Source organism: Penicillium waksmanii (assembly GCF_028829765.1).
Source record: "Penicillium waksmanii strain IBT 27052 chromosome Unknown utg000008l:1.0-5622682.0:1.0-5626561.0, whole genome shotgun sequence".
NCBI lineage: Eukaryota > Fungi > Ascomycota > Eurotiomycetes > Eurotiales > Aspergillaceae > Penicillium > Penicillium waksmanii.
This window is the reverse complement of record NW_026643254.1, coordinates 1,489,901-1,505,534: the sequence shown is the minus strand read 5'-3', so window position 1 is coordinate 1,505,534 and position 15,634 is coordinate 1,489,901. Positions and strand designations below refer to the sequence as shown.

At 38.0% G+C, this 15,634-nt stretch overlaps 3 protein-coding genes across 3 annotated transcripts; all 3 read right to left on the bottom strand.

Annotated features, from left to right (window-relative positions):
- Positions 1-6,228: 6,228 nt before the first annotated feature.
- N7481_008902 (uncharacterized protein) lies at positions 6,229-7,175 on the bottom strand (the record flags this gene model as incomplete). The annotated part of the gene is made up of 2 exons (XM_057268121.1): positions 6,229-6,773; positions 6,878-7,175. 2 exons carry the CDS (start codon positions 7,173-7,175, stop codon positions 6,229-6,231), a joined length of 843 nt encoding a protein of 280 aa, XP_057118798.1.
- Positions 7,176-7,627: 452 nt separating this feature from the next.
- N7481_008901 (F-box protein) lies at positions 7,628-9,314 on the bottom strand (the record flags this gene model as incomplete). The annotated part of the gene is made up of 3 exons (XM_057268120.1): positions 7,628-8,043; positions 8,158-8,469; positions 8,537-9,314. 3 exons carry the CDS (start codon positions 9,312-9,314, stop codon positions 7,628-7,630), a joined length of 1,506 nt encoding a protein of 501 aa, XP_057118797.1.
- Positions 9,315-10,997: 1,683 nt separating this feature from the next.
- On the bottom strand, positions 10,998-14,760 carry N7481_008900 (LysM peptidoglycan-binding domain-containing protein; the record flags this gene model as incomplete). The annotated part of the gene is made up of 6 exons (XM_057268119.1): positions 10,998-11,128; positions 11,186-11,425; positions 11,487-11,703; positions 11,835-11,899; positions 11,962-12,343; positions 14,758-14,760. 6 exons carry the CDS (start codon positions 14,758-14,760, stop codon positions 10,998-11,000), a joined length of 1,038 nt encoding a protein of 345 aa, XP_057118796.1.
- Positions 14,761-15,634: the final 874 nt, after the last annotated feature.

Genomic DNA, 15,634 nt, shown 5'->3' with positions numbered 1-15,634 from the left:
GGCGCTTTAATTTACGCTCCGCTGTCTTCTTGGTGTCGATGTTACCGAATGTTTTCTCTAGGTGTTCTCTGAACTTGAGGTAGCTGGAAAAGATGGTATATGCGGTGGTTGACTATTCTGAGCGGTCTTTCTTATAGTATTCTTAGACGAATGGCTCGAGCCAGTCCTATGCTTGCCCTCGAAGGTAGGTTAATATGAAGATGACTTTGCTTGCTTTAGTGTTTAACCTGTGCTTATTGACATTGAGGTATATGTTCATTTAAGTAAGGAATCCTCGCAACTTAGAGCGAGTTCTGTTAAAGTTCTCGGCCTTAGGCAGCTTTGGTGCTATAGGCGATGGTGCGCTGAGTTGTACATTGGTCTGCTGAATAGACTTGCGTAGTTCGGTTATATTGCGATTGTGTCCCTGGCCGAATGTATTGAGTTGGTTGATAAGGTTGTAGACCTGTCGTTCTAGTTCCCTGACTCTTCCCTCATCCTTATCTTCTGATTCTGGCTTAGGTTGTTGTGATTGTGTCTTGGGAGGTACGGGCTCTGGTGCCTTACCCTTGTTGTTACTGCCGGTTGCTGATATGCTGACTATGCTTTACAGTTTTGTGTTGACAGGGCGATTAATGTGTTATGCGTTGCTAACTGGTTACGGTAAGTGGTTAGATCGTTGGTAAACAACTTACCAGTTGTTCTCTGTGTCGTTGGTCGTATGTGATATCTATTACTTGTAATCCCTAAGTATTAACTTGTAATCGTACTGTTGCTGTACTAAGCCTTATACAGACTCAGATCCTGTAGAGTAACTTCGAAGGATACGCTAGGTAGTACGCCGAATAGGTCAGTCCGAAGAGCTCCCCTATTCATAGTATGTTTGTTATAAGAGATGAAACTGAATAAAGAATAGTCTAAGGTATACTGTAGTAACTTAGATTGATTGATTACGAAGAACTAAATATATGTGTGTAAGGAGCGTCCTATATATCCTAGTCCTCCCTGGTATGGTACACTGGATGGTATACCCGGTGGTATACTAGATCGTTCTGTTCCTACTACCCGCTGATATACCTTTTGGTTACGTAGGTAGCCTGATCGGATACCAATATAGTCGTTCTTAGGTTTGTCTGTAGAACTGTATATATACCGGATAATATCCGCTATAAGGACACCGTGTCGTGGATTACCCTGAGCGATCACCGAGCCTGATCCTGTGCAAGATGTTTTTATACAACCCCGCTTCTGTTCCTAGGAGCATGGTTCTGTTCGGTCCTTGTTCCTGGGAAGCGTCTGTATAATACTTCTCATTGGTGGCACGTGACGTGTATGTGTAGTGGCCTGTTCTGTGGGGTTGATTGGCTCTCGGTGGCCCATCTGTAGGCTGCGGCCCCTCAGGTCACAGGGTCCGTAACAATAGACAGTATACTGCTAGAGTAAATTAATCTTCTAGAAAAGTTATTAACCTAGCTAACTTCCTATTATTAGAGGCAGAGTAGTAGAGATAAAATACTATAGTCGCTGTTATCTTATTATATTACTATTATCTTAAAGGTAGGCTACTATATAGACAATATAAATAGCTAGCTCTGAGTAATAAGCCTGACAAAGAGTATAAAGTAATAGATAATAAAATAATAAAGATACCTATTATTACTCCTAGAATATTAAAGAATAAATTACTTCTAGAGAAGGCAGGGAACTATATCTAAAAGGCCAAAAAACCTTAACAATATTTTCAGTATTATCGTAATATCCGGCTATCTGTTTATCATCGAATATATAAATATAGTAAATATAAATCAACTTTGTAATACTTTTGAGGAAAGTACTTAGAGGATTAGAGATATTATATATATAGTAAGGACCTTCTGTATGAAATATATCTTTGTAGATATACAGAAGATATTTATTGTCTTACTACTGAACGTAATTATTACCCTAAAGAAGAACCAGGATCGGATATTGATATAGACTGAGCTGTTTAATCTGTTTAGCTAAGGTGATACATTATAATTGGTGGATATTAGAGCGGCTGATTAGAGTAGGGCGGATTTTTGGGTGTTAGGGAATATTCTCTACTGTATGATTTAGCAAAGTATGACTATTTGTTAGGCTGGTCCCTGCCAAATTTAGATTATGTGGTCCTTCTCTCTGTAGATGTAGATACTGTGGATAAGACTATGCGATAAGGGACGAGGTCTAATATTAACTAATCTCTGCTATTAATCTTTATCCTTTTCTCTGCCTATATAAATAGACTTGCTATCTTCTCTTCACTTGGTGTTCTCTGGTTGACCTATGGAATACAACAATTTTTAAACCCAAATATAATACTGTTCTCTCTGTGATGATCGACACGAATATAATTATACCTACTTGCTAGAGTAGTAAGACTCCTAATTGGATAAGTTTTGCGGTTTGAAATTGTAAATTTGCGGTTCTGTATGTAAATTAGCGTTTTGTGGGGTCTATGGGGGAAAAAAGAATGAGAGTCGAGCCTACTGCCTGCGAACCAGCAAGTCTCTGAAAACTTGAAACATTTGAACGGCAACGTAGTTTCCCCTATCCTGAAACTCACCTGATGCTGTGAGCGATTCTTCGTTAACTTAGAAGAGAGTATTGGGATGAAATATTATTTAATGTATAAGGCTGTATGCAGACTAAACACAAATTGAGCTAATCGCCTCTAAGTCGCCTCTTTATTGTTAAATGGAATTGGAGATCTTGCCTTACCTTGTATCCTAGCTCTTTGCTAAAGACCTTCTACTTCCTAGCTCTTTTAAAAGACTTAAATGGCTCAAACCAAAGACCAACCAGTTTTTAAAGTTAAGTGTGTATGTAGTGGTAGAGTACGTATAGGTTGCATTATCTGTAAGTTAGTTCAAATTTGGAGGGTGTGCCGACCGTGTGATGAATAGAAAGATTGCTTATAAATTCTAGGGCTTGACGACTTAAATGTGACGAAGAGAAACCAGTGTGTGCTAGGTAAATATTAAATGCAAAGACCAAGGAGATCTGCGTTGAATTAATTATGAATGAAATAGATGTTCACGTTCTGGTCGCCATTGCCAGGGTTATCAGCTACTTATGCCTTTTGTGGAGATGCCTAGGGTCCTGGCCCCTACCGCTTAAGTTGACTTGCCTATCGAACCATAAGCCTTAGAATTCTTTTTCTATAGGATAGCACTGCAGTTAGCAGGATTTTTTAATGGCGTATTCTTTCAACCCAGTGTTCTCTATACTAGCCTTAAAGAATCTGCTATCTGTTAGACCCTTACTACTATTGCCATCGCCTATAAGGAGAAGACCTTAAATCTTGTAAGCCTTGGCTTAACTTCCCCTATGTGGCTTTATAACAGAGCCATCCGTGGTACTGTATAAAAAATAATGAAACAACCGAATATAATTTCTCTGGTTGCTATGATCAGTATTTTGTTTGTATATCTAGAATACTTTCAGGGCAATATGACAATATCTAGGTCTTATATCACAAATGGCATTTAGATTTTATAATCCTGGATCGAAAACAAGATAATTCAAAACCAATTATCAGATTTCGATGATAAAATAATTGATTCGTACTTTATAGAGACTGAAATCAGACTGATTCTCTGTTCACTATGTACCATTGTGCTTGATAGGGATACAGCTAAGAACTATAGGCTTCTTATAAATCCTGTCAATATTGATGGCGATCTTACGCTAGGTAATCAATTTGATACGATCCAACAGGCTAGAGTTAGATTGGTAGACTTGGTCAGCTATATGAATTGGCGCTTTGATAAGCTTAACAAATGTTGTCTGCCAGGATGCTAGTATAACGATAAAGCTTCTCTAGTTATAAACAGCGCTGAGAAAGTATTTGTACAATAGAAGATCAACTTTAATGCTCTAGTCCGTCGGTGTGGTTTTTTATAGGCCAGAAAGCAGAGGAATGTGGCTAATGCCGTACGACTGATAAAGCTAGATATTGGCTTTGGACTTCGTAACTATCGCGCTGACAGCAAGTATATATAGGATTCTGGACGATCAGACTATAAAGAAGTATTGTGTCTGATCGAAGGTCTTATTATAGATTAAGATTACTACAGTCCTGGAAATAGCTTTAGGCCCTTAAATTTAGACTTCGCTATTATATATTGCCTCTATATATTGTCTTGGAAATGCTGATGGCCGTGTCTTCCCCGCTGGGGTCTTGAATTATTTAGAAAGATATATGGTCGCGAGTGGCTTCTAGATACAGAGAAGTATCTTGTTATCTTCTCTTGTATTATAGAGATAGAGGAGGCGGGATATAAACAGTTTATTGATAAAAGTCTTTCTCGGGAGAGTATACTTCTTCCTGAACACCTTCAAATTTACTACTTTTCTGTTGTAATCCAAAAGTCACCATTACGAGCTGAACAGCCTAAGAAAGAAGCAGTGACTTTCTAGAGTAAGCCTTATAGTGTAGATAGACCTTGGCATAGGCTTACAGAACCCCTGCAGCTAGGTGCTTCTGAACTGGAAAAATCTATAATACTGTTTTACCGCTCTAGATTAACTTGTAGGCTAGATCATTCGCTACTAAGCTACTTGAACATGCAGTATCGATAGTAATACTAGGTTCTGAAGACTGAAGAACCAACTTATGCGATTGGACAGCATATTAGGCGATGTTCCTGTAGCGGCAAATTTCTGGGCATCTAAGTTATCTTTTGTTATTATGGTCTGGTAATTATTACTACTGCACCCTATGAAAATGTAAGTGTTTGAGTTATAAACCCTCTCTATGCCAATAACTGCGTTCTCTAGAGCTTGATATGATGTTTTAAGCGCTAATCTCTGTTGCGGATCTATTGCCGTGGCTTCAGTGGCTGTAATGGAAAAGAAAGGTGCGTCAAAGAGGCTGAGATCTTTAGATAGAAAGTGGCCGCCACGATTAGATAGAGTATTATAGCGGTTTGGATTAGAATAATAATGTGTATTGATATTTAGCCGGTCTGCTAGGAACTCTTTTGATGCGTATCGTCTATCTATTAGCATCTTCTAAAAAGATTCTGGAGATACTGTATCCTCCGGGAATTTCAGCGAGATTCTAACGATTGCCAGCGCCGGTAATGGGTCTTGTGAGGACTCGGATATGGTATTCAATCGTAAGGGAATAAAATTGTTGAGGGTCGCTAGGACTTTAAATGCTCTGGTAGCTACTAATAAAAGTGATTCTTAGAACTGAGTAATGCTGGTTAAAGAAAGGTGTAGCTAACACTATATATTTCTAAAGCTAGTCTAAATATCTACGTACTACATTAGATAAAGGCTATAATTAACGCTTAGGATTTTATATTCAGGTTATGAGCAGGCTTTTTCCTCGGGAGCTTTAAAGTTTTGGTTTAACACTAAAACGTTGGATCGTACTCGCTAACTATAGTTCCGCCTGAAGCTACCGAAAAAAGATTATTGTTATACTTGATACTATCTCTGCGAATTTCTTTTACTGAGTACGACCGTATATGCAACGTTGCTGAGTTGCTTACTTGTTGTTATATCGTCCGTTACAGAGGCTGATACGGATATTGTTGAGGTAATGGCGGGTATAGGCATCAAACTGGAGCTTGAAGGGTGCAGAACTCTCAGATTAGGCTTAACCTGTCTAAGATCGGTAATCTTCTGTCCACAGTTATCTTTATATTGAATTAATCTAAAATTTTTGCGGAGCTCTTCGTCTGTGGGTCTCTGGCTTAAATTAGATCCGACTATCACGATCTTGTTGGGGTTGAGCAAGAAGTCTCGCTTTCTTATTCTATTTGCCGGATTGTAGAGCTCTTGGTATTGTATCTCTTCTTCTCCTTGCTCGGTTTTAAACCATGGATCTCGGTTGAGAAGCGGATAACTAGGGTAATTGGTTTTGTCCCTAATACCCTTCAGATTTGTATATTTATTGAGGGTCAAGCTATTATCACCGTCTGCTGTAGCGATATAATTGTCAAACGAAACTGAGAAAACGTCCCGGGTATAGACTGCCTTGACCTGTGTCCATTTAGTATACAGGTTTCCTCTGTGCGCCGGAGCCTCTAAACTGATCATAGTTTGAACATCTTCTCTTCTGGCTATTTTTGGACAACCTTTGAATTTTTGGCCAGCAGCTCTATTTTGGGTCTGAGACAGAAGGTGAATAAATTGTTTTTTATCTTTTGGAACTCGGTTCCTATGTCCCTCCAAATTTTTGTAGCCGTTATTTACCTTAATATACTTTGCAGCGGGCTACTTATCCGCCTGATATTTAATATCTGCGTTAACGAGGTACTGATTATGCTTATTATACTGCTCGTCCACTGCCCCACGCTTTGTATAGGGCTCAGGGGCGTATGGACACATTATATACGCAGAGTGTAGGTTGTTACTGATTACTGAGGAGTAGTGCCAGTACAGCTGAGGGTATCTATTGCAGTCTAGTGTGATAGTCCTCGTTGTGCGCCCTTGAAGCTGATCTGAGATTTCCGTTGTCGTGCGGGCAGACTTCTTTCGTTGCTTGTAGTTGGGATTGTCGGCTCTCTTTATACTGTATTGATCTGTAGTTCGTGTTCTCGCTGATGTATGTGATGATTTTGGAGGTCGTGTTTTGGTTGGTCTCTTGGTCACTCTCTTGGGCTTAAGCTTGTTTTCGATGGCTTTGATTGTAGCTTTGCCCTCCTTCTCGACCAGGTTGCTGCATGCTTTGATGATAAATCGGTTGGCAAATACTTCTACCAAGCTTTCAAGGCCGGTTGTAATCTCCTCTAAATTGAAATTAGCGCTGTTCCCCAAGACTAGTTTAATAGAAAAAGAAAAGAAACGACGATATACCAAAAAAAAGGAACCGCTAGTTCTGCCCCGTTAAGGAGGGCCTCAATGCCAGTTATAATCAGCGTACAGAGTAATTTTACAGCAATATCTAATCTGACTTGTTCGGTACCCGCCTCTGTAGTAGCTTTGGCCTGGTCACCGAATTTAGCTATGATCGGGTCATCGTCATCGTCACTTTCTTCGCTATCCGGGTTGCTGTCTACTTCGGAACTGACCCCACCAGGAGGAGCTGAGAAGGCAGAGCAGTAAAAACTAGCATAAGTGTTCCCTGAACAGTCGAGCTTTCCAGACTTTATGTCTAGGCGGTAGCGAGAGCTTTGGATGAGTTCTGTCTCGTTAATCTCGCATCCGCTGAAACAAGGCATTCCCAGTCCCCTGCCTCCTCGCCATTGACAATTTCCAACTATAGTACCATCTGTACAGCACAGAGTCCGCTCTTTCTCCATCTTTGTCTTCTCAAAGGCACTCCTGGACGTCCACAGATTTATCCCAATCCAATTTTGCAGAATAATCATCCCTTTGTTTGATCTTTGGCCTACCTCTTGCCTTCCCATGACACAGTGAGTCCTCCTGAACGCAATGTCTTTGCAACCGGAGGAGACTCTGAATTCCCAAGCGAAGTTTGCCTTTGGATAACTAAACCAGATTGTAGTATAGGTTGAGTATTTGTGAAGGCAGAGCAATGTCAGTTAATTTGACTAGTTTATCGCAAAACTAAGGTGGCATTTAATGTAGGAAGATATTCCGATTCCACGTTTCACCCACTGGACCGTGCCAAATTAAGTGTTACAGCACTCATCTGCCTTTCCTCACCACATCATTCCTTCGTGTTCCCCTGAGATCCAGCCACATGTTGACTCCAGTCAGCAATAGTGATTGACATTGGAGGTAACTTCACATCTTCGTCCTCTAGTGGAAATTTCCACACATCCGCTACCCGTTGATCCGGTCGAAAAGGAGAATCAAGCAGCCACTCCGCCTCCCCCGACGAGCTATCGAGTTCAAATTCAAATTCAAAATGAGTGGTATGACCGAGACGATATTTTATGTACCTCAAACATGGCATATGGCGAGCTGCATGGCCGAGGGAAATGAGAGTTCGGTGGAAATGTTCGCGGTCGAAAATAGGCCGCTCAATTAAGCCTTCTTCAAGGTCACATATGATGAACTCCCAGTCTTCAACTTCATCGATTCTGAGTTGGCCCTCAGGTGTTGGATGAGCAACCCACTCGCCTACATAATTAGACTGTTAATAAGATGAGGAATGCGACTTCTCTTGCCTGGCCGAAGACTATTTTTCAAACGAAGGGCACGGTTAAACAGCTGATGGCGAGTTGATGAACATACCTGATGGAAGTCTTGGAGGTACATGAGTTAGCTCTACCACTTCTAATGAAGGCCAGTAGAGAGATCGGGAAGTCGGTAAGGGATGGCTTTCTGTATCCAAAGGAAACATGAAATCTGGTGTGAGCGAAAGGTTGCGTATTTTTAATTCTCTGAGCGATAGACTCAGATTTAGAATGTTCTGAGAAAGGAAATCGTTATCCGAAAGTAGAACATTCAAGCCAGATATCATTTCTTTCCATGGGCTCTCATCCTGGTTACGGAAATTAAAAATCTTCAGGCTATGTGGCATGGTCAAAAGACCGTCGGCCACAGCTATCGAAGTGTCAGCGTTTCGGCTCTCAGATATTTCGCTGCGCATTTTATGTAGGTATTCTCTTACCTTGACGCCTTGCTTGAATATATTCAATGTGATCCGGGCGAATGTATTCATTTAGGTCCAGTATGATCTCTGTAAGGCTTGTACAACGCCGAGCAATTTCCATGGCGGATCCGGCCCATATTTGATGACAAGGGTAATCATAATGAAAGAAAAGACGATCGATACACGCGACAGCCGGAAGAAGGGAGAGCCCGTCATCTGGAAAGCTTGCCCGATAGACAGTCACTGACATAGTTCTTCCCTTTGTATAATTATAGCAATAGTCACCCGCAATGGGGAAATCAGTTGTGCGAGGCTCCTTTCCCTCTTCGCGACCCAACAACGCCAAGTCAAGTGAAAGCCTCGAATCGGGATCCCACAGTGTGAGAGTGTTGAAGAGATCAACTATTGCCGACTGAAAGGCAATATCATTATTCTGACGTACACTGTTCTCCAGGTTATATCCTTTTTGCTTGCGGGTTTGCCAATCCGCAAGGTCAATAGGCACAACAATGTGGTAGCTCAAATGACGGATCAGACCTCGTCGTGCCACTCCATTGCCAGAGGTCACTTTCTGAAAGTGACTCAATGGCATTGCCCTTCCACAACCTTCCTTGCTGACACCATCGGCACTGAAAACGTTGATCGGTTCAGCGTAAATGAGGGGCTCGAAACCGACTTGCCATTGACGGCATACTCGAGTACAAGGAACCAGAGAGGCCTTTAGTTCCTGTAGGTGCTCTGCAATCAAACATAATATCTCTTGAGGAAGATGGGGAGCAATGCTGGGATGGACCATGGGGATAGTACTCCCGCAGTAAGTCTTGAGAGATTGATGCGCAGGTGGGTAAGCGAATTGGGTTGGAGCAAGCCGACGGTTGAGGGGTTGCCAGGATCACAAGGGGTGGGGCCGCCCTGCCTCGCCACCGCGAGTGGCCCTGGATGCCTTGGCATGCCAACAATACGGAAGGAAGAAGCGAAAGGTCCCTGCATGTACATACACACTAAGAGGGGCTAACAGTGGAATCCCTTTCGTCGCATTACTGGTTGGTTCTTTAGCTCGCGACTTGTTTCTTGTTCTGTGTAAAAAGCAAGAAATACAACTGGTCACCCTGAATGTACAGTATGATATTCGTGATTCATGGAAATATAGTCCTTCCAAGGTTGATTTCGACGAATATACCTGATGTCAAGCCCTCGGAGTCTTCCAGATATACTCATGGGACCATTACCTTTGCGCAAAAATTCCTCAATAGCTCTTCGATAATTTGCTTGCGATATCAACACTAACCTAATTTCAACCTTGGAAGTCTAAATTGTATGTCTTGCCTCGCTTTTCATTGTTTGCCTCAGTCACATGTGGGGACCAGTATGATATTGTAAATTTCAAGCAGATACGATGGTAAACCTGGGTAAGGTAGATTTCTAGCCCGAACGTGTAAAAACTGGTAATAACCTGGATATTTCGCTAGAAACCCTCGCCTCTGCGATGAACAGGTGACTTGAGCAGGGGAAACAACACTACGAGTATACACAAGACGATCTAATGAGGGGATTTGGGGCCAAAGGTTTCATTTCCGGACTATCCGTGCCAAGACGCTACCAAGCTTAGCTACGAAAACAAAGCTCCGACGTCAGAAAACATCCACGATTCGTTGGATACGCCCGAGTGAGGCGCCGAAAACTCCAATGATTTCCCACCTCACGTAATCGAGTCAACGGTCCGAATCACGCCAGTTTGTACTTCTTTATGGTTGTCTCTATGCCAAGATCGTACCTGCATGCTGCTAATTTAACTAATGCTGCACTTAGCGATATGATCATCCTGTGGGTTCAATCCCGAGGTCTCCTTCCGCTGGTGGTTGGTTAGATTCTAGTGTAGCTCGGTATGCGAATGCAACGTCGCTGGGATAATAACTTGATCATTGTTTCATATATTTATGTATGCATTCCTTTTGACCCCGCAGGGTCTTATGAGGTCTTTAAGCTTCTTAAGGGTCCACAAGTGGCGGCGGGGCCTGCCGGGGGCGAAAGCTCGGGCCCTGTTTCAACAACAACGATAGCCGAAGCTACTACTCATGAGGGTACATCATAATCCGTAGTGGATTCCGGCGAGGGAAGATATGCATCGCGATTCACTCCAAGATTGGTAGGAAGTGATCAATGACTCACTCAACTTCCACTCCTTGTAAAAAAAGATCATCGTCATTCGGGAGGGTCTAAGTCTCCCCCCCCCTTTTCCCCTCTCTTTTGTCCTTGGGGGGGGAGTAGTAAAAACCAGATACAGGCGAATTTGAATGGGGAATTCAAGGGTCCCGATTAAAATCTTTACAAATTACATTCATACGCTGACAGCTCCAAGACTTGTCTGCTCAATTTACTCAGGTCGGCTCGTTGCGCTGGAAAAACGGAATAAATCCCAAGTGTTGATTCGAGGTCTCTATGATATGCCAATGGCTATGCCACACAACGTCAATGTGCTTCATTGCACTCCAATACAGTATGCATAGTTGAGCCATAACCCACTGCAATTACCATTGAGTGCAGGATTCCACTCACATAGCTCGTCCAAACTTATATCGCTATCTTGCGCAATGTCATAGCAGTAGACTCCTAGAGATAATAATTCAGCACGTCGTTAGTTAGGAAGAAGGCAATGAGGGAGCTGACCGTCTTTATCATGCATCAGATACTTCGGTGGAGTGACATTCGCGCAATTTCCACTCGAAGTTGCGGTTGGGGCGGTATTAGTCGTGGTGGCAGGGACAGATGTGCTCAAGCCTGGAGTTCCAATGCAGTAGGCATAACCGGCCCACAGCCCACTACAGTCGCCATTAAGAGCGGGATTGAGCTTATAAAGCTCAGCGAGAGTAATATCATACTTATCTGCCATTCCCTGACAATAAACATCTAAGAATAACATGAGAACCCCGTAGCAGCAGCGTAGAATGTATCGCCAGTAGGAATTTACCGTCATCGTGCATTGCGTATTTGTTACAATCACATGGAATGCCGCTTTGGGTAGGACCCGGAGCGGTCGCGGAGGCACCCGTGCATGATGATGCTGAAGTTGGAGTAGAAGTAGTTTGGGTACTAGAACTCGGGTAAGAGGTGTCATCGAAGCCGTCACCGTCTATACAATAAGACACGTTCAGCCAGATATTTGAGCAGTCGCTTTTCACGCTCGGCTGTATCAAGCGGGATATGTGGTTAGCATCTCAAGATTGCTTGCAATTTGGTGGGCACTTAATTCGCGTTATGAATTAGTAAGAGCTACCCTGTATACACTAACCACATGCACGGAAAATAAATTACTTACGTTCCATGCATAGAATGCATCGAAGGCGATATTGGCAAATGACAGGATCTCATCACAAGGTGTTGCTTCATGATGTCAGCAGATATAGACTTGAAGTATCTTGGAAAGTTTCGGTGTTGGAACATACCTTTTGACGTGTGATACCAGCTGTAGCAATTTGGAGTCGAATTAACGGCTGCGCCGGATGGAACATCTACGTAAGGCAAAACTGTGGTGTTCAATTTACTTGTGTTATACCCGGTCCCTAGAAGCGTGCAGTATCGCGTATTATTTGTTAACATGCAATCATATACATCCAACGATGGATTCCAGGTGGCAAAGTCTGGAAGGTTGACACCTAGAGCAAGCCAGTCACAAGGCACTGAGCCATAAAGGTTGTCTTTGTACTCTTCACAATCCAAGCGTGTCTTCTTTGCCAGAGGTGCGGTAGAAGGGGTGGCAATTGGGGTGAATGAGGTGAGGTTGGTTGCTACGGGCAAGTCACCCCAAGATACACGAGTTCCCACAAACTGAGTCACGTATGGTGTATAATCCCCATTCGATACGCTGCTGGTCAAGCTTGCATATCCAGGGTATGTTGAGATGTCGCCAACCGGTTAGACGCCTGAATATATTAGCAGTGAGAACTGAAAATGATTATTTGTCATGTATGTCAACAGCTAAAGAAAAAAAATTATTTCTTTTAGTAAATTAGATTTTTCTATATTTCTATAAATATTAGTATTTAGATATATTATATTATATTATTAGAAAAATATTCAAAATTATATAATATTTTCTTTATTTTTTTTTTCTTAAGCTATAGAATAGCTAAAATAAAGATAATTTATTAATACTAATACTAAAACTTAAAGATAAAAAGATTTAAAAAATTAAAAAGATATAAAATAGAAAAATCTTTAATAATATACTATACTACTATATAAAATAAACTAAATAATTCTTAGAATATAACTAATAAGAATCTATAGAGTATTTAGAAAATATAAAAAATATAATATCTTTATTTAGAAAGAAATAAACTTAAAAAACTATATCCTAAAGATAATAAAAATTCTTTAAAACTTCTTTAAACTATATCTAAAGTAATAATAAAAAGAAAAATTATTAAACTTCTATTAAATAAGGCTATTTAACTATAAAAAAAAGTATAAGTTAGATAAAGAATAAAAACTATTATAGAAGTCTATATAAATCTAAAAGTATTTAGATCTAGTTAATAATATATACTATAGCTAGAGCTAAAATAATATTATTTAGAGTTATATTATATTTAAACTATACTATAATCTCTAAGAAAAAAAAATTAGATAATATTCTATAAAAGATTAAAATTAGTACTATTAATCTATAGCTATAGAAAATTATTAAGATAACTAAAAGACTAAGTAAAAGATAAGTTAGCCTTAGTATTTAATTCTTTTTATTATTTAATAATAAATATAGTATATATCTCTATAGCTTAATCTATATTTTATATATCAAATTAAAGCTTATACTAAAAGAGATAGATAGAGATTATTTTTAAAAAGATACTAAAAAGTAAATAAATCTCTCTATAACTATAGTCTTATTTTCTATACTTTAGATAGATATAGTACTACTTTTCTAAACTTTATATATCTAGTTAAAGATTAACTAAAGCTAGTATAAATTACTATAGATTCTATAAGGTATCTAGATAAATTAGTATTAAATTAAATATAAATTAGAAAAGTATTATATCTAAAAGTAAATCTTACTATCTCTTTTATATAAAGTATAGATAATTAAATTAGAATAGTCCTAGTTATATTTAATTATAGGAATAGTACTAATAGAAAAATAAAGAGCTGCTTCAACTATATGTTTAATATAAAATATAAAAGAAAGATAGACAATTTAATTATAAAGAGAATAAAGACTAATAATAGTACTGATAATACTCCTAATTATTATCTCTATCTCTAGCTCTAGTATAATCTTTATCTTTAGCTATATAATAATCTCCTTATTAAACAGAATCCTTAGTATCTATAGAAAGACCTATAATAGTAATTAGAGTAGTAGTAGTACTAGCAGCAATAGTAGCAGTAGATATAGTACTGATAATACTCCTAATTATTATCTCTATCTCTAGCTCTAGTATAATCTTTATCTTTAGCTATATAATAATCTCCTTATTAAACAGAATCCTTAGTATCTATAGAAAGACCTATAATAGTAATTAGAGTAGTAGTAGTACTAGCAGCAATAGTAGCAGTAGATATAGTACTGATAATACTCCTAATTATTATCTCTATCTCTAGCTCTAGTATAATCTTTATCTTTAGCTATATAATAATCTCCTTATTAAACAGAATCCTTAGTATCTATAGAAAGACCTATAATAGTAATTAGAGTAGTAGTAGTACTAGCAGCAATAGTAGCAGTAGATATAGTAAAAAGATAATAATTTAATAATAAAGAGAAAGAGATCAAAGAAGATAAAGATAAGAGAAATAAAAATTTTTAGATGAAAGCTTTTATCTTAAAGATATTAAGGAGATAATATTACTTTATTTATATCTATATACAAATATACCAAAAGTAGGATCTGTCCTAGGGCCTTTATTTAAGATAATACTTTTTAGCTTAGATTATCTAACCTAATCCTAACCTTTATTAATAGTTAAGTTAACTATCTCTAAAAAAAAGAAGAATAAATTATTATAGGATTTAAAGTATATAATACCCTAGACTCTTAAGGCTAATTTATAGATAAATCCTCTTTGAGTTATCTATGCATTAATATCTACCTAAGCCCTAGTAAATTTACAATCCTATAACTACTTAGAATTTTTAAGCTTCTTAAGAATTAGTCTATATACTGACAGTCTAATCTGATCTCTACTATCTAATATCCTTATCTAGTCATAGGTCTCTAGCTTAACAACTTAGTAACCATTATAAATTATATAAAAAGAACTCTATAAGCTTCTACACTGTTAATATATATAAAAGTATATTATATATATTAATGTTTTGTATATCTTAGTTAAATAATATAATAAAATTTTTTTTGGTTTATCTATAATTACTTGATATATAAGATCTATTTTAATATATTGTATACCCTAAAATACCTTAGCTTATATATATAAACAGTATATAATAAGATACTATTATTGTTCTTTATTAAAGAAAGAAATTCTTTTTATATATCTATTAGTCTAATATATCCTTTATTTTATTATAATTAAATTCTTACTTAACCCCTATAATATCAGTACTCTTAGGATATAAAAGTAATCTCTGTTTTAGAATTAACATAGTAATATAATCCTTAATATAGAGAGTTAGATAAAGCTAATAGTATATCTCTATGCTATATTTCTTAAGTAATCTATAGAGATATAGCAAAATTATTAAGGAGTAAGATATTAACCCTAGTATATCATATTCTAAAATAGCTTTAATAAGCTTAAATATAATCTTACAGAGAGGCTTATCTAGTAACAGAGGAAAATATCAATAGTTACTATAGCCAATAATTAAAAGATATAGGAAGTATTTCTAGTTATAAGGTATATAAATCTTATATTTGATATTTTATTTTTACTTAATAAGATAACCTTAATCTTTATTGTATATAAAATCTAGGGTTTTTATAAGTTTAACTTATTAATTTAATATAACAGATTTCTTTAATTTTACTTACTGTAGTGTTTGTTCTTTATCTTTTAATTTTAAATAAAGTAGTAGTTTTTATTCTTTTAATTAGATTAGGAGCTACCTGTATTCCTATATAACTAAAATTATAAAATAATATAATGACTTCC